The sequence below is a fragment of the Tauraco erythrolophus genome, chromosome 27 (assembly GCF_009769465.1).
Source record: "Tauraco erythrolophus isolate bTauEry1 chromosome 27, bTauEry1.pri, whole genome shotgun sequence".
NCBI lineage: Eukaryota > Metazoa > Chordata > Aves > Musophagiformes > Musophagidae > Tauraco > Tauraco erythrolophus.
In genome coordinates this window covers 704,191-723,640 of record NC_141491.1, presented here as the reverse complement: position 1 = coordinate 723,640, position 19,450 = coordinate 704,191, and the positions used below count along the sequence as shown (strand labels likewise).

At 61.8% G+C, this 19,450-nt stretch overlaps 2 protein-coding genes across 6 annotated transcripts; both read right to left on the bottom strand.

The window, feature by feature from the left end:
- Positions 1 to 7: 7 nt before the first annotated feature.
- On the bottom strand, positions 8 to 6,427 carry RHOC (ras homolog family member C). Of its 4 annotated transcripts, none has more exons than XM_086627418.1 (5): positions 6,421 to 6,427; positions 1,117 to 1,274; positions 779 to 899; positions 334 to 464; positions 8 to 181 (listed from the first exon to the last, which is right to left on the bottom strand). In XM_086627418.1, exons 1-5 carry the CDS (start codon positions 6,425 to 6,427, stop codon positions 8 to 10), a joined length of 591 nt encoding a protein of 196 aa, XP_086483544.1. The 4 variants fall into 4 exon arrangements, with proteins under 4 accessions (XP_086483544.1, XP_086483543.1, XP_086483545.1 ...); XM_086627417.1 differs by lacking the exon at positions 6,421 to 6,427 and adding an exon at positions 6,223 to 6,244; XM_086627419.1 differs by lacking the exon at positions 6,421 to 6,427 and having other exon boundaries at positions 779 to 866; positions 1,144 to 1,272.
- Positions 6,428 to 10,741: 4,314 nt separating this feature from the next.
- On the bottom strand, positions 10,742 to 18,358 carry PPM1J (protein phosphatase, Mg2+/Mn2+ dependent 1J). 2 transcript variants are annotated; one of them, XM_086627147.1, is made up of 10 exons: positions 18,108 to 18,358; positions 16,639 to 16,765; positions 15,841 to 16,164; positions 15,263 to 15,375; positions 13,738 to 13,822; positions 12,067 to 12,185; positions 11,781 to 11,844; positions 11,501 to 11,608; positions 11,172 to 11,323; positions 10,742 to 10,889 (listed from the first exon to the last, which is right to left on the bottom strand). In XM_086627147.1, exons 1-10 carry the CDS (start codon positions 18,356 to 18,358, stop codon positions 10,742 to 10,744), a joined length of 1,491 nt encoding a protein of 496 aa, XP_086483273.1. The 2 variants fall into 2 exon arrangements, with proteins under 2 accessions (XP_086483273.1, XP_086483274.1); XM_086627148.1 differs by having other exon boundaries at positions 15,841 to 16,159; positions 16,649 to 16,765.
- Between the last annotated feature and the right edge of the window lie 1,092 nt (positions 18,359 to 19,450).

Sequence of the window (19,450 nt, the reverse complement as noted above, 5' to 3'; positions counted from 1 at the left end):
GGGCTGCTCACAGCAGCGGGCAGCCCCTGCGCTTCTTGTTCTTGCGGACCTGCAGGCCGGCGCGGGTGGCCATCTCGAAGACCTCTCGCACACCCTCCTTCGTCTTGGCCGAGCACTCCAGGTAGCCGAAGGCGTTGATCCTGTTGGCCATGTCCCTCCCCTCCTCTGGCTTCACCGGCTCCTAGAAAGCACAGACAGAGGGTTTGGAAGCATCACCAGAAAACAGCAGCAAGAGCACAGTGACTGCCCCGGGGGCACCCAGCCCCTAGCGCCAGGATCCGGCGTGGCAGCACGGGGAAGGTGGGTGCAGCGGCACCTGGGGGTGCCCCCAACCTGCTTCATCTTCGCCAGCTCGCGCCGCGTGTGCTCATCGTTCCGCAGGTCCTTCTTGTTCCCCACCAGGATGATGGGCACGTTGGGGCAGAAGTGCTTCACCTCCGGGGTCCACTTCTCGGGGATGTTCTCTGCAACGGGCACACACGGACCCCCCTGAGCCGAGGGGCTGCTCCCCCCCGGCCTCCTCGCAGACGCGGGAACCGGCGCTGGGCTTTTCCCATAGGAAGGGGAGAGCTCTCCCCGCTGCATCCTCCTCTCCCACCTTCTCCACCAAGCCAACAAGTTCCCAGGATTTTCCTGGAGCGCACACAGAGCCAGGAGACAGAGGGCAGGGACTGGCATCCCCAGAGGGGCAGCGCGGGGGATTCCAGAGCCCAGGGGTTTAGCAGCAGCACCCAGACCCGCAGGAGCCCCAGGTGCCCCCTCGCTCTCTGATGCCTACCGAGGCTGTCCGGGCTGTCGATAGAGAAGCACATGAGGATAACGTCTGTGTCCGGGTACGAGAGGGGCCGCAGCCTGTCGTAGTCCTCCTGTCCCGCCGTGTCCCACAGGGCCAGCTCCACCTGGCAGGGGAGAGCGATGCGGCTCAGGAGCCAGCAGGCTCATCTTCCTCACTTATTGCTTCGGCCTTCCTCAAACTGGGGCAGGTTCAGGGTGACCCAAAAACACAGGAGCCATGGGGCTCCCCTGAGCCACGCAGAGCCAGCACTGGGTGGTGGCACTGCCAGCGCTGGCACTGTGGGGATGGGAACAGCTCCGGCACCCCGCAACGGTCCTTACCTGCTTCCCATCTACCTCTATGTCAGCAATGTAGTTCTCGAACACGGTCGGTACGTAGACCTCGGGGAACTGGTCCTTGCTGAACACGATCAGCAGACACGTCTTCCCGCAGGCACCGTCTCCCACGATCACCAGCTTCTTCCTGATGGCCGCCATCGCTGCAGGGACAGGCGCAGGTGAGCAGGACACAGCAGCCGCGGGCAGCCCATGCTCCCAGCCCCTCCGGCCCCCATCCACACCCCAAAGTCTCTCGCACAACTGCCTGGGAGGGTACCAGACACGGGCACCTTGGCACACCCCAGCATGAGCAGCTGCTGACTGCCAGGACAGGGGCCCTCCTGGCCCCCGCCGTGCACATCTCCAGCTCCCGCACGGGCACCGGCTCACGGGCACTGCAACAACCAGCCCCAGTGGAACCCTTTCCATCAATCACGGCAGCCACAGCCAAGAGAACTGTTGCACTGGCATCCCAGTGGGTGCTGGTGGCTGCGCGCAGGACCTCATGCAAGACGACGAACGGCTCTGCCCTACCCACCCCGCCGGGCAGCTCGGCTCTCGCCCTGGCCACCCAACCCCTCCCACACCATGCCGGGATTTCTCACTGTGCCACCACTCCAGGAAAACGGCTTTTCTGATGACCTCGGAGTTGCCCACACCCACTGGTTTTATTTCAGATTATAAATTCTTCAGGGTAGAAACTGTGCTCCAGTTTCACCCAGGCATGCTCCCCAGGTCCTGAATAATCTGATCAGCAGCAGGAACGCACCAAGCCGAGCTCTCGGTCCTGTGCGCCTGGCACCCAGCGTCGGGCTGGCCCCGTCCCAGCCTGGTTGACAAAGGAGCCTTTGCCACATAACCGCAGAGAGCCGACGCTGGCACCGGCAGCGGGGGACGCTGCCAGCCATCACTCAGCAAACAGAGCCGAAACCCCGCAGCAAAGCAGACTGCTTTCTGCCCCAAGTGAAAAGGACGCAGTCCCGCAAGTGGAACTGCCTCCGCACCCTTGAGTTTCAAAAGGAGATTAGAGCCGAGCCTGGGAATCACCCGGGACGATGCCATGAAATGCCCGCCCTGGCGTCGGAACAAGGCACAAGAAAATCAGCCGTGGTGGGATCGCATCCCTCCCCGACCTCGGGCCCAAAAAATCTCTTTCCCATCCCCAGCTTCCCAGATGCTTCACTCCAAAGAGCCCAACCCGCTCCCTGCGCACCCGCAGCACGTCACCAGCCCCAGGGATGTCCATGGCCCCAGACCTGGGCAGCCGGCCAGGAGCTCATCCCAGGGAGACACAACACGTGTGTTATGGAGCCAGATAAAAGGCTGGGCCCACTCGAGGAGGGAAAGCTTTCCAGGACTTTGTGTCCCTGGGGACACAAGAAACACATCACCCCCATTGCAAACCATCCTTCTCGTCTGACCAAAGGCTCATCCTCTCCCCAGCCATCATCTCCACTGCACAGGAAAAGGCGAGCTCATGGGAGAAAAAGATCTATTACTTAGAAAATTCCGTTGTCCAGAGCAAAACGTGACTTTGCTGCCTTGTGACTCCGTATCTCAAAGACGAACAGAGGAAGAAAGGCGGTGTGGGACGCGGCGCTATCGACCCACACAGCGCCGGAGACACAACTGCAGCACAAGGAAGAGCAGATGCCCAGGGAGACAAACAGCCCCCGGGCAGACAGCGGGAGCCACCCGTGCCAGCTGCTGGACACAGCACCTAAACCAAACCCAACCGGAGCGGTGGAGCAGAGTGCAGCAGCCAGCCCTGCGCCACTGCCCTCCCCTCCGCCGCCACCCTGGCAGGAGGGCAGCAGCTGCCCGGGCTCCTGCTGCAGAGGCAGCCGGGCTGGGCTGGGATGGGCAGGAGGAACCAGAGATGCTCCAAACCAAGAGCTGTCACCGCACCCAGAGCTCCTTCCCACGGCCTCCAGTGTCCACCCTCACCTCGGATGGCTCTGGGCCCCGGCAGCTCCCAAGCCTGGCATGATGCTGAGCGGTGACTCAGCAGGCAGAGGCACCGTCCCCACCCAAAATCTCAGCACAATTCATTCCATTACTCACAGGAGCGATCCAGAAATAGCCCGTTACTAATCCGGAGCCAGGGTGCAAAGGTGAGCGGGGCAAGGAGGCTGTGAGCATGGCGTGCCTCGGTGCCCGTCTGTGCCACCCGGTCCGTGCCCGCCACACCACCACTAGATGCCGGCGGCACCCTGCTCAGGGAGGGGTTAGCAGCTCTGCTGGGGGATGCTCTGTCGCTCAGCAGGATGCGGCCAGGCCCTGGGACAGGACAGCCTGATGCGAAGGGCTTGGAGCTGCTCCCAGATCGCAAGCGGATAAAAGGGAGTGGAAAACATGAAGAAGTTTGAGCAGGACAGATTCACTGTAACTGACAGCAGGCCAAATGATTAAAAGGACACAGTTGCCCACATCAGACGCGGAAATTCAGATTTTAAACTCTGCTGAACTCTGTTAACCAGCCCGAGTTACAGCAAAGGCTGCCCAGCCACGCTGGTGTGCCAATCTGGCGCGTACAGCAGCCGCGGTTTTTGGGCATGAGCAGCACTTTGGGTGCCTCACCAGAGATGCCTCCTGCTCATTCACAGAGATAACAAAAGGGAGCAGCAGCTCTGTGCTGGCACCTCCCGCCGGCAAGAAATTGCAAAATGAAACCAAATCACTCTGCTCCGCTTTCCAAGCGGCCATCGCCATAAAACCCGCCAGAGCTCCAGGACAGCCCGTGTGTTATTGACTTCTCCCAGCTTTGTGCCTCAAAGTGTGAAGTTCCTGATGAGCAGGAAACGGGGAATTCCTCTGGCAGCAGGATGTGTCCGTCATCCAGCGTCTGCTACGGGATCTCAGGAAATGGCAGAAAAAGACCTTAATGCCTGGAAAAAGGAGTCGCGCTGGAGACAGATCTTTCAGCTCCAGCTCCCGGAGCCAACAGAGGGGTTTTGTTCCGAATCAGAAACTCCCAGGCGCTGCTGACGATGGCCCCACCCCGGCCAGACCTGTCACACCACCCACCAGCAGAAGGAACTGAACTTCTGTCCTGCCCGCAGCCCCGGCCGGAGGCACAACCTGTGCCTGGGCAGGGCTGGGCTGGCAGGGCTGGAGCCGTGCGGGGAGCAGCCCTTTCACAGGGACACCCCAGTGCTGCTGGCACGGCAGGGCCAGCACCCAGCCCCGCACATGTCCTGCTCTGAACAAAGCCTCCTCATCCAGGGGCACAGGAGAGTGGAGCAAGGAGGAGGGTCGAGCCTCGAGGCATCGCTCGTGCAGCCCACGGCATCGCCCCGGTAGCATCGCTCCGGTGATCTTCTTGGCCAGAGACGGAAGAACAGAGCAGAGGCTTGTGTTCCTGCCTTGCAGAGCTGCCACCAAGCATCTCCTTACAGGCTGCCTGGCAGATGATTAGAAAATACATGGAAAACCCTGCCCTTGAACAGACCGAGGTCTTCCTGGCATTGCTGTGTCTTTCAGCTCTGCTACACTTCTCAATGGTTTAACAAACAAAAGCATCCCAGTGCTCGGTTGGACTGTTTCGATTTAACTCCTGTTGGGAAGGAGCCGGGCTGACGCAGCGCAGGTTGGGCTCGAGGCCACAGCATCCGCGAGGCATTTCACCGGGTTTCCAAAACCCCAAAACACTCAGCCTTCAGCTCCGGCTGCGCAACCTGTAACGCAGACCAGACCTGAGGGAGCTCCCGGCATCCAGCGCGCACGGAACACCAGCAGGAACACACAAAATGTTTTCTAACCAGCGCAGCCAAGGACGAGCCGTCTCCGCTTCTAAACATGGCCGTGTGTGCACAGGGCCGCTGCCACCGTGCCAGGCGAGGGCACGCCGGGACAGGGCCCCGGAGAGGCACCACCGGGCAAACAAGAGCTGCCCTGGACAGCCCCAGGCCACCACTGACACTGCCGGAGCCCCAGGGACCGGGAACACGGAGAAGGAGTGCCTCCCTCCACACCCCCCCGGAGAAGCTCTCCTTCCGTCCCACCAGCAGGTCCCAGCTCCGACCAGCACACGCACGGAGCCCCAGCACGGCGTGTGCCAAGGTCACTGCTGTCCCCAGGTTAGAGCAGTTGGGAGGGGACTGCAGGTGTTGGGGGACAGAAGGACAGAGGGACACGGGCCACCTGCGCCCGTTACCAGCAGAGAGCCCCGCAGCGCTGCTTCTCCACCGACACGGCTGGAGCTGGTCGGACTTGCTGGCACAGCGGGTGCAATGGAAAGGAAAGTAAATTTCCAAATTACAACCTGACAAGTGTGCCCATTGAGGGGAACTTAATTGGCTGAGACATCTAAACCATGGCACAGGACAAGTGTCCTGGCAAGTGTCTCAGGCGTCAGAGGGACTCTCCTACAGAAGCAGAAAAAAGTTGCAAAAAAGGGCTTGACACGAAGGGCAATGAATGCCAAAGGGAAATGCCACGGCCAGGGCAGAACCGGGGCTCGGAGCTGCCGGGCGGATGGCAGCTTCCAGCTGATGGAAGCGGCGCTGGTTTTGGCACAGCAGCATCTGCCATTTGCTGGTCCCGCAGCCCCCGGGCAGGCCAAGCTGTGCACTTCTGTGCAGCACAGAGACCAGCCTCCCACCCTCGCCCACCCCAACCACCACCGCTGACGCCCCGAGCACGACCCACACCCACCAGCAACAGCGGCTCCCGCTGCTCAGAGCCTCCCGGTCCCCCTGCTGCCACCGCAGCTACCCGGCGCTGGGCACCACGGGAAGTGTCTGTACCCCCAGAAAGCTGAAACTCTTTCTCAAGACCTGCCGTACCCAAATCACAAGCAATCATCAAAAAAAGAACTCAAACTCAGTGCTTATGCTTTAGATCTTACAAAGTTTTTTCTGAAGTTGTTCTTTCGGCACGAGCAGACAGCCGGGGTTACGGCACGCTCCAGTGCCACAGCGACGGGCAACGGCCGCGACCCAGACCCAGCGCGGAGCTGCCAGGCTGGCTTGTTTGCATTGCTGAATCCCACAAAAGCATCCACAAGCAAAACAGAGAAAGGGACTTGGAACAGAAGAATTTTAAAGCCTAAACAAAGCTTGAACCACAAGTGCCAGAGCTCTGTGGGAAAACGCTGCCTGCCCTCACCTCCCTTTCCAAAGGCCATCATGCCATGTTCTTATTTTGCCTCCCGCCGAAGCGCCAGCCTTCCCAGACTCCCAGCAGTACAAGTGTCTCGCTGAAAGCTTCAACTAACATGCCACAATCTCCGCAGACGCCTGTACGCGTGCAGCGCCCGACTGCCGCTGCCCAGGGCTGATCAATATTTGCTAATACATTCCTTACTTTTCATGTCAACACGCCTCTCCCATATAAACAGCGAGGAAGAAGGTGAGCCCGGTTAAACGCTGCCGATAACCTCTTGGAAGACAGTGACTTGGCTTGTTTTCCACTTAAAAAAAACATTTCCCTGGAGCTGACCGGAACATGGATTCACTGTAAGGTCCACAGAATCCCACACAGCTGCACCATTTGCAGCTGAGAAGGAGGAGCTGAACATAAACTGAAACTGTTTGGACACCAAGAGGCACATGGCAGAATGAAAATAAAACGCAACTGGTGTCCGTGAAATACCGACAGCCGAAGCCGCCATCTCCCTGTCTCCGGTTTCACAACCTGAACGCTTTGCCGGGGACGCGGCTCCGGCGGTCCCCGCTCCCAGCCCACCCCCAGCGCCCCGCGAAGCACCCGGGGACCACGCTGCCGCTCTCGCAGGGTGTCCAGAGGCTGAGGCTGCATTTCGGGGGTTTGGCGGCCGCTGGGAAGACTTGGCTGCCAGATTGTTAGTGCTGGCAAGGGCCGCGCAGTCATGCTTTCGGAATGCTCCCTTGCTCCTAAGACATTACACAATTATTTCCCCTCCCCTGCAAGCCCCCCTAATATAAATGTTTTTAAATGAGCTCAGCAGTAAGCAAAGGGAACTTTTTCCTTTTTCTGAAGAAAACAGAGCAGCCGCTCCGCGAGCAGGGCCGTGCACGGGGATGCTGCCGGAGCGGGGGCTGTGAGCAGGGGCAGGACGGGGCAGCAGCCCGGCCCGGCTCGACCACCGGCCGGGGGGCACCCGGGGGCCAGGACCCGCAGCCCAGGGCCCTCGAGGGACAACCCGTACCGGCCAAACCGCCACCGCCCCACCCCTGCCCGACGCCCAGGGACCCCCACCCCATCCCAGGCACACCCATCCCGTCCTGTCCTGCTGTGCCCCACCCAGCCCGGCTGGCGCATCCACCCCCATGCCCTGCTCCCCCAGCAGCGTCGCGGACCCCACACCCCAGTTACCCCAGACCCCAGCTCTGACCCCGCACCTTACCAGCACCCTCACACCCCACCAATAACCCCACAACCCAGCTGCCCAGACCCCAGTACTACCCCCTGCTGCTCAGCTCCCCCAAGCCCCCGCACCCTGAGCGCTGCCCGGTCCAGTCCAGCCCGGCCTGGCCCGCACCTCTCTCCGCCGCTGCCTCTGCCCCGGTCCCGTTCTCAGTCCCGTTCCCCTTCCCGGTCCCAGCTCCAGCTGCGGCCCCGGCCCGGCAGCGCGGCTCGGGCACCGCCCCGCCCGGGGCCGCCCGCGGAGGGCGGGGCGGGAGCGCTCCGCGCCGCGCCGAGCCGAGCCGAGGGGATTTTTCCCGGTTTAGGGGGGCTGGCACCGGGCAGGGCGAGGGGCGATCCCGGCTGCCGCAGCAGCCGGCGCTGCCGCTCCCAAACCCCGCTCCCAGCAAGGACCGATGGCAAAGACCACCCCGTGCTTCGCACTCCTGCCGCCCCGCAGCACCCCCGGAGCGTTGTTTGCGGCAGCGCCAGGCGAGGGGCGGGCGCTGCCGGGGGGGCAGCCCCCATCGGAGGCGGCGGGGGCCACCAGCCGCACCCCACCGCACCCCCCGTTTCCCACCGTACAGGCACAGCGGGGGTGTGAGGGACTTGCCCTGTCCCCAGGACCCCGCGTCCCCCCCGCAGGGGCACTGGCACGGGGGTCCGTGACCCGTCGCGCCCCGCGGGAAGGGGTTCCGGCTCTCCGTGCCCGCCGCGGGCTGTCGGTAAGGGCGGACCGGGTGGCCGCTCCTCCCCGCCGCGGCCCAGCCGCGGGGCCGGGTCTCCGCCGCTCGGCCCGGGAAAGGCGGCCCCGGGGTCCCGGCGCGGAGCCAGGCTCATAAACTGCAGCTATTTTAAGGGCTCGGAGACGATTTTTCTTAATTTATCAAGCCCCAGGCCAGGAGCTGGTTCCAAAGGAAATGTTTCCTTAGTAAAAAAGGGAACCACAGAGGAAGCTTTAAACGCAGCCTCTGCCTCCTTGCCTTACCCAGCAGCTCCCAGGCAGTGACCTGGAAAGGCAGAGCCAGTTCTCAGCCACCAGCACGAAGAGCATCGTGCCAGGGGAACAAGGCTGTGCAAATAAGCGGGGAGGGTGGGGGGGAAAATGTGTGTGAGCGCCAGGAGCACCAGGGGTACCGGGTGGTGATCAGGGGGACGTGGGACAGCAAGGATGCTTCCAGCAGGCAGCCCTCCTGCCAGGGGGTAACTGCTGCTGAGATGCCAGAACTTCCAGAGAGGGGTCCTGCCTCTCCGGCACACTTGTGTTCCTGGGAGCTCCCCCACAAGCCACGACCTGCAGAGCTGGGCCCCCATCCACAACCCACCCTGCTCCTTGAAGGAAGGAGCTCCACTCCTGCTCCCATGGGCAGGAAAACCATCAGCCTTTCCTCTCCTCCACTCCCTGTCTGCATCTGGGCACTGCCTGCAGCAGGGAGCAGCTGGGGGGACCCAGGCTGGTGCCTGCTGGTTTTCGAGCCTCATCCAAGCCCAATGCAGTGTTGTGGGTCCACCCTGCAACCCTTCCCCACCAGGCTGGCCATTGCCGCTGCCCCCCAGCCAGCCCCAGGGAGCTGCAGCCCCCAGGCAGACCCAGCCAGCAAATCCCTGGGCAGCACCGTGGCAGTTCCTACTCCCCGTGGGCGAGGGAGGGATATTCCACGGAGTCCAGCCAGCGCCAAGGGCAGAGGAACAGCAGCTCACATGGCTCTGCCTACATAAATTAATCAGAACTAATTGGCTTTTAGGTAAGTCTTCCTTGCAGGAGCTCTGCAAGAAAGACTTTGAAGTGGGATTGTGAGTGGCAAAACCTTTATTTAAACACACAGTGCTACGCAAGGACGAGCTCCTGGCCCCAGCAGCACTCCCTGCTCCCTTCAGCACAGAATATGTCAATAGGTTAAAATCTCACTGGATAACTTTCACTCCCCATTAAGTGCACCCAGTTTATTTACATCTCACTGACTACAAGAGACAAACAACATTCATCAGAGGTGACATTTGACAAGAGCTGGCTGCACCCAGTGACAGCAGGACACAAACTATGGGTGCCACAGAGCCCTTCCAAAACAAGGTCCAGCTCTCCCCATCACCACACTGCCAGGACAGGACCCTCCCTCATGTTCTGGGAGGATGCAACACTCTGCAGAGGTCCAGGAAATGCATCCTCCAGGCCAGAGGTACATCTGACGCAAAGCAAGATCCTGTGCAGAGATCAACTGCTGCTACAGCTCTGCTCAGCGCCAGCTTTGAGATTATTAAGAAAAAGAGGGAGTTGTCTTCCCCCCACTCACAACGAAGCTGCTTTTATTGTGGGTTTCCAGCCCCCAGCTAAGCAGATCCACGCAGCACGTTTAAGCTGTTAATCTTGGCTGAATAAGGCTGCTCTGTGTGCAACTGCTGCTCAGCAGCGGCCGACTTAGAACCACTCAAAAACATAGACATATATTCATACAGACTCTCCACACCAAGAAAGGACTTAGACATTTTCCAGCTCGGTTCTCCAGTTAATAACAAATAATTGGCTCCAGAAACACAGCAGCAATCCAAGGCATGAAGGGGGTGAGGGCAGAAGCCGTGGCACCACCAGTGCAAGTGCAATAGCTCGTTGCTTCCCAGGGGCTCTCCGTGCACTGCAGTGACCGAGTGCTGCCCCATCCTCCCAAACCAGAGACTAAGACAAGGTACGTGGCTGGGATGGAGGCGTGAGGGGCCGGAGAGGGCAAGCACAAAGCTGGGACGTCAGTTCTGGGGCTCACCCACAACCAGACTTCTGCTGGGCTGGGCACTGCCTGGCTGCCAGCAGGCCCTCGCCCCAGCGCCCAGCCCCAACAGCAGCCTCGGTTCCCTGGTGCAAGTGTCACAGGGCGGGAGGAGAGGAGATGATGGCAGCAGCAGGCACGCGCTTCTCCAGGTATGTGTCCCAGCAGCCCGACGGCTGCTGCGCACTGCTGCAACCAGCGCACCCAGCCCAGGGCGAGGTGCAATGGATGCACCGAGAAGCCAGGGAGGACTTTGGCTTTTCACAGCAATCAAGAAAGTGGCAGCACGAAAAACACCCCACGACCCCAGTCCCTGCTCTCGGTCCAAGGCCCTTGCATCTCCACCCAGGGCTGGGATGCAGCGGGTAGAGGGGGATGCTCTGGGCAGGGGCACAGACAGAGGCTCCAGGTTCTACTCTTCTCGCCATCGGCTCAGGAAACAAGAGCTCGGGAGAGAGGTGGCCCCAAGGCAGCACCGGTGTCCCACTCATCTCCATCCACGCAAGGTGAGCTGAGCCCCTCTGCCCCAGGGTCACCAGGCATCACGTGTAGTTGCCCGGGCCACCCAGAGGGATCACAAAGACAGAGATGTCATCGCAGGAGCCCAGCTTGTCGTTGGCCAGCCGCCAGCCCCTCTCCTTCAGTACCCCCCTGGACCGCACCACCAGCTCCTGGGCAACCATGGTGTACCTTAGGGGGCACAGCACAGCGTGGCACAGCAGGGACCCCAAACCCCGCAGACTCCCTGATGCAGTATTGCTGCAGTCCCTGGCAAGGGAGAAGCTGGAGGAGCTAGAGGTGCAGGAAAGGGTCCCTTGGAGAGGAGAGATCTGAGCTCAGATACGCACATCCAGGGGAGCAACAGCACCAGCCCCAAGGCCAGAGGGACACGCGGCCACAACACTGCTCCCAGGAGCAAGGAAGATGTTATAGAGCAGGACATGCTCATCCCCCTGCCTGCTCTCAGCTCACCTGCACGGGTCGTTGGGCTCGTAGCTCGTCAACACCTCCATCACCACACCGGCCACTTCCTTGTCGTTGGTGACATCCCAGAGCCCGTCGGTGCCCAAGACCAGAACATCATCAGGGCAGTGCTCGTACTGCGTGAGGTCGTAAACCCTGACCTGGCAAGCAACAGGGCAAGACGCAAGGGTGAGGGGCAGAGAGGCAGAGGAGGTTCCTGGAGAGACCAGGGGAGCACCGGCACTGCCCTGAGCCACTGCGCTGGGCACACCAGGGATCTGGTCACCCCAGCCGTTGCAAGAACCCCTGGGTGCGGAGCAGCTGACAGCCAGGCTCACCTCTGGGAAGCAGGACAGGAAAGGCTTGATGTGGATGTTGGAGCTGAACACCTTGAGGTCATGGTCTCCCAGACCCCGCGTGACCCCAATCGTGGCCATCACCCGTGCCTGGAGAATGGTGAAACCAAAAGAAAACTTTGAGCCGCTTCATCTCCACCTCCGTTCCCAGGTGAGAATCAGTGGAGCGGCAACAGGACTAGCAAAAACGGGCTGGAAAGCTCCGATTCAGTGAGGGCAGGTGGGAAGCGACCCCCGTGCAGCTCCTGCCACAGCACTTCACCTTCTTGCCTTCCCCATAAACAAGTGGAAACTTCAGGTCATCCTCTTCTATCTTCTTGTAAGCCCTGGTTAAAATAAGCCAGACAACATGTCAGCAGGTGAAAGCTTCCAGCACCTCCCCTGCCCGCTCAGGACGCAGCATCCCCTGGGACGAGGCCATTCCAAGACCCGGGTACCCAGCGTGCCACGGCCCCCGCCCCAGGAAGGAATGCTGGAGCCGGTGGCCGCACACAGTGGGAGCCCAGCGCTGCCCCCCAGTATGGAGCATCCCATGGGTTGGGGGTTACCAGCCGTTCATGTTTTGGTCTCTGTACAGCATCTTCTTCCCCAGCTCCTTGGGCTGGATCCTGCGGGGGAACTCGAGGTGGGTGAACTCCTTCCCCAGCAGCTCGGGCCTCAGGAACGCCTGCGGGACGAGGCGGTGGCTCAGCCGCAGGGCTGGGAGAGCGGGATCTGCACAGCAGTGCCTGCACCACCAGCCACCACCGCCCACAGCACCTTGCTGGGCACCGCCACCGCGGCACGGGACCCGCCAGCCCGCCGGGAACTCGACTTCGGTGCCTGGTGGTGGGGATGGCATCGGCTGCTCTGCTGCAGCTGGAGCGGGCGGCGGCGACGCAGCTCCGAACCAGGGGGGAGCCCAGAGCCGGGACAGCCACGCCAACACCCAGCGGGAAGGTGAGAGTTTTGGGAAGGAACGATCTCCAGAAGGGATCAAAACTCAGCAAATGCCAAACATTGGAATTTGCCCAGGAGGAGTCAGAGCTGCAAAGCTCCCCAGGCTCAGCACAGGGCACAGCACTCGCCCGAGGGAAAGAGCCAATGGGTCTTTCCAGAAACTGTGTCCTGACTGTGGCCATGGCGAGGGACGGGAAGTGGCAGAGCCCTTCCCGGCTGCACAGCCTGCGGGGGCCCGGGAACAGGGACAGCATTGGAAAACATGGATTGAGGAAGAAAGAGCTGCAAGAAAGAAGGAGGAGCCCTCGGGAACATGGGAGGGTTCAGTGCAGAGGCACAGAGAGCCCTGTCCTGCTCCGGGGGGGCGCTGACCACTGCCCGGGCACTGTGTGGCACAGGGAGCGCGTGCCGGGCCCCCGCCTGCGCCCTGCCCATCGCGGCCGGCTGGAGAGGATGCCGCTCACAGCACTTTCCTGCTCTCGGTCACTCAAAAATAGACTCGAGAAAAAAACGCCTCAGTGTTTTTCCAAGTACGTTGCAAGCCAGGAAATCACATCCAGCAAGACCTCCTCCAAGAGAAACGCCTCCTCCTCTGTGCTGCCCTCAGAGAGGTCTTTGTAACCTTAAAACGTCTCCCTGTGTGGCACAGGGGCTTTGTCGAGGCCAAGGCAGGAGGGAGCTCTCAGGAAAAAAGCTAGAAGCCCGCTGGCACGTGTCAGCTCCCTGCCTCCCCAGGGAGCCGCCGCGGAAGAAAGTAGGACTCGGCGCAAGCGCTGAGGCTCCTTCGACCGTGCGAGGGAGCACGATGGGTGGCGGGAGCAGAGCCATGCTCCTCCCGGTCACCGCGCTCCTCCCGGTCACCGCGCTCCTCCCGGTCACCGCGCCAGCCAGCCTGGGGTTCTGGCAGCAGGCAAGTGCCCAGCCCGGGCAGGCAATGCTTCCCGTTCCCCAGGCAGGAGCAGGACAAGATGGACCAACGTGGCTCCACGCAGCTGTAGCAAACCAGCCCCACGCCGGGAGCCCAGGACCCCCAGGTCCTGGCCGGGCTGGCAGGCATGGCCCCTCACGCTGACCCCGCAACAATGAGATGCCCCCTCAGCAGTGAGCCAGGGCAGCTCCCCGCGTCCCAGTGCCTCTCCCCAACCCAGTGAGCGGGCTGGGACGGACAAGAGCCATCAGCAGGTCCCAGTCCCAGGCACGGGGCTGCCCTCGGCCCTGGCAGCACGGGGGGCTGGGAGGTGGTTCAGCAGGAATGAGGTTAGAAGAAAGGTCTTTCTTACTAAAAACTGCAGCCTCTGCCTCTCTGTCTCTGGAGTAAACTCCCTGGACATTGGAATGATTTCCCCGTTACGGATGATAATGGCCCTGCAATGAAACATGGAAGGATGAGATCAGAGGAGAGGAGATGTGGCGGGGGAGCTACGCCCGGCTCCGATTCCCTGCACGGCTGCCCAGGCGGTGCAACCCATTCCCCTCCGCTGCCTGCCCCCCTCCTAGCCCCGAGCTGGGGGGCTGCTTGCTGGCTCCGCTGCAGGTAACCCGGGGCGGGCAGGGCATGCCTCCCTCCTGCGCAGGACAGGGAGGAAGAGAAAATGGAAGAGAAGGACAGGGCAGAGGGGGATGAGGCAGAGCAAACCAAAGGACAGGATATGGTTAGAAAAGGAGCGCACAAAGGTGGCAAACCCTCCTTTAGAGGGGAGCCGCACACGGGATGGGCAGAAATCGCCAGCAGCAGGATACGCCCGGCACACACTGGCACTGCGGCTCGTGGCTGGGGCTCCTCTGATTGTCTGATGTGTCAAAAAAAAAATAAAAGTCTGATTTTGAGATGTTTCTGGAGGTCATGGGGGGACTGAGGATCTCCAGCGCTGGTGGCCCAGCTGCCCCACGTGCTGTCCTGCCGAGGGCTGCTGAGCCTGGCTCAGCCCAGCTCTGGCACTGTTTGATGCCCGAGGAGGGAACACGGACCCTTGCCCAGAGGCACGGTTACAGCCTCGGGACCCTGTGCACACTGCCGTCCTGCGTGGGCGGCCCCTGCTGCCACAGAGGGACCCTGCACCCAAAAGCGGAGGCACAAAGGATCTTGTCCTTCTCTGTACCAGAGCTGGAAGCACGTCCTCCAGCCTCAGACAATCTGCAGAGCCTGTATTTGCTGGCGTGGCACTGCTGGGGACACACTAACCCTGCAGTAAATACAGGGCAACCAAACCAGCTTCGACCTCAGCAGAAGGTGGACTTGCCTTTGCTTGGGGGGTGTGAATGCACCCGGGCACAATTACAGCAGAGCACCCAAGGAAATGCATCATCAGTCAAAATCCGAGCTCCAAGCTCCTACGGGACTCGACTGCACATAGATTTGTGTGTCCTTCTCCTCAAACAGTCCACTGGTATGAAGTGGGCTCTAAAATCACCTCTTGCACATTTTTGCAGACTTTGCTGATGGCAATATCCACTCCCCAGCTTGCAGCCCAGGCGAGTGCTGCAGCAGGGGCTGGGGTGGGATCCAGAGCCATCTGGGAAGCAGCCGGGATGCTGCTGGGAAGGGAGTAAGTCCCAGATTTTGGGAGATGATTCCACAGCCCTCTCCATGCACCAGGCAAGAGTGAGATGGCAGCAGGGCATGCTGTCCCTGGGGCACACAGGCAGGTTGGCTCTGCCTGCTTCTGCTGCCCCCGGCCTCCCCAGCACAGCCCAGCTCCAGGGATGGAGCCGGTGCTCCTCACCAGTCGTGCCTTCAGCACCACCCTGCTCTGGGTGCTCCCCGATTTACCAGGCAAGAGGTGGAGGCTGCCCGGGGGGCCATACCTGCTGTCGCCAGCGTTGGCCACGTAGAACTTGCCCATGAGGTAGATGGCAGCCAGGGCGCAGCAGCCCCCGGACAGGTGCTGGGCTGCCCGCTCCCGCTCGATCTGGTCATCCTGGGGAGACAGAAAGCGACTCCAGGCAGGCAAGGAAAGCTGCAGGCAGCTCAAAATAGCACCCAGCTGCTCCAGCAGCACCGCGGCTGCTGCCGGAGCTGAGAGCCCACTGCAGGTGGGGAGCAGTGGGCAGCCCCGTGGCCCAGGGGGTGCAGGGGTACTGCAGGGACGTGGCTTCACCGCAGCAGTGGAGTGGGCAGGAAAGAGCAAGACAGGAGGAGAGCAGCTGGGACTGCTGGAACAAAGTCTAATGAAGCCCCCTGCACCCCCACAGGTCCAGAGCCTAAAGCCTCTGCATCCTGAACCCCCGAAATATGGGAGAGCACCGCAGTGCCCTCTCCGGGACTGTCTTGCTAGGAGCCCTCCTGCAGCCCCCTCCTCGCTGCAGAGCTGCCTTTGGCTGGAGGGGACAAGCCAACACGGACACAGCAAGAGATGCTCCCATGCAGGCAGGGGCTCGCTCACCATGTACTTGAAGGCGTTCTCGATGGCACCGATCACCAGGCTCTCGTGAGAGACCACCTTCTCCAGGTGAAACCGTGGCACGGCATCGTTGGGGACCTCCCCATTGTCCTCTGCGAGGGGTACCCGGCTCGGCTCTGTGGGGCTGGCTGTCACATCATGCGGGAGGCAGATGGGAGGCGGGGAGGGGTCCTGCAGGATGTCCACAAGATCCCGGAGCTGCTCACAGATGTGCAGATGGAGCCTCTTGGATGCCATGACAGCAGCACCACTGCCCGCATGGCCGTCAAACAAGGCCCAGTAGTGGAAATAAAAACCCTTCCTGCCCTGCGGGGGAGAAAGGAAGGTTAAGTGAGGCTCTGAGGAAGCAGATGGTACAGGCAATTCGGAGCAGCTGGGGTCACCAGCTGAGGACAGTGACACAGGGCTTTGCCTGCGGCTGGCAGGTCCCACGCCAGCACAAGCAGGAGCGATGTGGGCAGCTGATCAAGGGTGTCTGGATATGGCCAGTTCCCAGCTCGAGCCCAGCCCTGCATCAGACACCTCGTGCTGCCAGCAGCGCGTCTCTGGCAGCTAGCTCCTCCACCAGAGCACACAGGCCAGTGGCCTCCCCGGGCCAGCCAGCCCTGGTGTGGTCAAGCAGGGACGATGGCAGGAGCTGGCAGAACAGGGGCAGCCAGCCTGGGAACCAAGGGAATCCCTGGGCAATCAGTGGTGCGCACACATCGCCATGTGCCCCACTTTGCCAGTGCGCATCCTCCCTGCCGTGTCCCTGCCTGTGCACGCCGCCCCGGCGCTTACCCTGTCCAGCTCTCCGCCGCCTTCCCTGGACGGCAGCCGGCCCCTCGGGCTGGGCCTCCTCTCCACAAACACCACCTCGCAGCACGCCTGGTCCTCGTTGTGCTGGCTCTTCCCTGCGTTTATCACCCTGCCGGGAGGCAACAAAGTGTACAGGCTCTTTCTTTCCAAAGACGTGCCAGCAGAGGCCACCCCGCAGCACCTCATCCCCCCTGGCCCCCATGTCCCTGGGGACGCTCTCCGCAGTGCTCCTGCCCTGTCTGGGGCAGCAGCAGCCAGGCGAGATGTCCCGGACCAGTTGCATGGGCTGGTCTGGGGCCAGCGGCAGCACTCACTCCCACCAGCACAACTGAGCCCATGGGGGAGCAGCCACCCAGGCACTCTCCAAGGGAGGTGACCAGAAAAAGCTGATTTTGCTGAAGGTCCCCATCGCTGTTCCAAGCAGGTTAATTGCCCCAAAACCTGCCCCAGCTTCCACACACACACCCCCAGCCAGGACTCCTGGACAGGATGACAGGCTCGTCCATGTCCCATCACACCCAGCACCTCTCAGAGGGAGCAGGTGCCTCAGAGGAGGAGAACAGAAGGTGACAAAGATGAAACCAGCAGAACTTTTGCAAAAAGATTCAAACTTTCCACAGCCTACGCTGGCACAGCGGATTTCAGGTCTCGACTGCAAAACCTGCTCACAGGAGGAAGCTGTAAACATGCACAACAGGACGAGCTCTTTCGGCACAGACTTTTCAAGCGGTTTGCAGAGAGAAGTCTTGGGAGGCAGAAGAGAAGTCTCGCTGCTGAGCAGAGGGTTATTTTTGCTCCAGATAGTTTTTGCTCCAGCTACGCCTACCCTAGTATGTCCTGGGGCAAATTAACATCTCAAAAAGCTCCCTAGGATATCAGGAAGCTCAGCTCGAGCAAGGGAGGCAGGAGCAGACTGACAGCAGGGAGCAGCAAAGGTGGCCTTCGAGGCCCGATCTTCCCAACTGGCCTTCAGTTGAGGGTGAAACTTGCAGCGAGTAAAAGGAGAAGAGAATCAGGCCCTTGAAAGGGAAGTCGAAATCAGGTCCTGCTCCCAAGACAGCTCCTTGCTCCGAGCCCTGCCCGCAGCAGTTCCCTCACCCCCGGTGTCAGTTCCCCATCAGTGACACCGGGCATCGCACCGACAAGCGCAGAAAACGAAAACCACAGAAGAGCTCGAAACCCTCGGGGATGGGCAGGAGCACAAACCCCGCTGACAACATTCCCACCCGCGGGCGTGTGAAGAGCAACACTCCTGGCTGCTGCTTCTGGAGAAACACGCGGCTCCGCCGGGCCCTGCGACCCACTTTCCTTCCAAAGGATCCCCCCCCGGCGCCCAGCGCTGCCAGTCCCACCTCCCGGGCTGCAAAGCCCCCGGCTGGAGCGCGTCCCGCTGCGGGCAGCCCCGGCCCCGAGGGCCCCCGCGCCCCCGCCCGCTCCCCGGTCCCGCTCACTCGGCGTAGCCCGTGCTCCAGGGCAGGCGGCGGCGGCCGTCGCGGGGGCTCTGCACCGCCCGGCCCGCGTGGTCGTCGGCGCGGCGGAGCTCCTCGGGCGTCAGCTGGAGGAAGGCGGGCCGGCAGAAGGAGGGACCCGCAGGCGACCCCCCGTCCCCGCCGCCCCGGGGCTCGGCGGGGGGCTGCCCGCCCGCCCCCGCGCCCAGCCCCGCCACCAGCTGCGCCACGGCGGAGCGCACCCGCAGCAGCATGCCGAGCCCCGCCGGGTCCGGCCGTGCCCGCCGCTCCGCCCCGCGGCCCGCCCCGCTCCCCCGCGCCTTCCGCCGGCCGCCTCGGCGGGGAGGGGGGGGGGGCGGAGGCCGCCGGCGCGGCAGCTCAGCGCCGCGGCGCGTACGCGCATCGCCCCGCCGTTACTCGGTACGGAAACCGGGGCGGGTCCCGGCCCGGGCGGAGGGAGAGCCCCGTGAGGAGGGTCCCCCGAAACGCTCCGAGGGGTGCTGCCGCTGTCGGCCGGGCCCCGGAGGGATGAGCAGATCGCGCAGCACCGCGAGCAGCAGCTCTGGGAAAGTCTTTTACCGGCTGCAGGAGGCGAAGCAGGGAGATGGGTCTGCAGCAGCGGCGCGCTCGCCCTGCCCACGCGTGGCTGTTCCCCTTCCTGTGCTTTGCCGGCAGAGGAGCAGATGGGTTTCCTGGCTGGATCTTCCCAGGGCTCCAGCAGAGCCACCTCCTCTGACACCACATTCCAGGGACAGGTGCTTTGTCACTCTCCCTGCGCTCGTCAGTGAAACCCAACCCGCTCGCAGTCGTGCCAGGCTATTAATAAACAGCCTGCGGGGGAGCGAGGAGTCAACGTGAGAGGGCTGAGAGCTGGATCTCCGCCTTCCACCCATCCGTGGTACTCCAGCACTGACCAGGATGGAGATGCAGCTGACCCAGAACGTGGTGGCTGGGAGGGGGAAGATCTGGCAGTTCAAACAGCATCACTCACACAGCCCGACCTCAGCACCTCTCTGCCTCCGGGTTCCTATGACAACAAAAAACCCTACTGAAAGAACACAGTATGCGCCTACTGTAAAGTAAAATTGAGGCTAATTCTTAAGACTCGCGTGCCCCAGTGCTCTCAGCTCCCCAGAGGAACCTTTTATTCCTCTCCATGCAGCACTTCTGCACTGTAAGGCCTGAGCAGAAGCAGGGCTCTCACTGCCAGCTCTGTAAAACCCTCCATGCTTCAGCCTTATTCTACAGCCAGAACTCTTCAAACTGTACCAGACTATTGAGATCACCCTGTAGAAGTTATCCAGCACTCCCTGTATCCCAATCCCCAGCTTTCAGCTCCTCAGCAG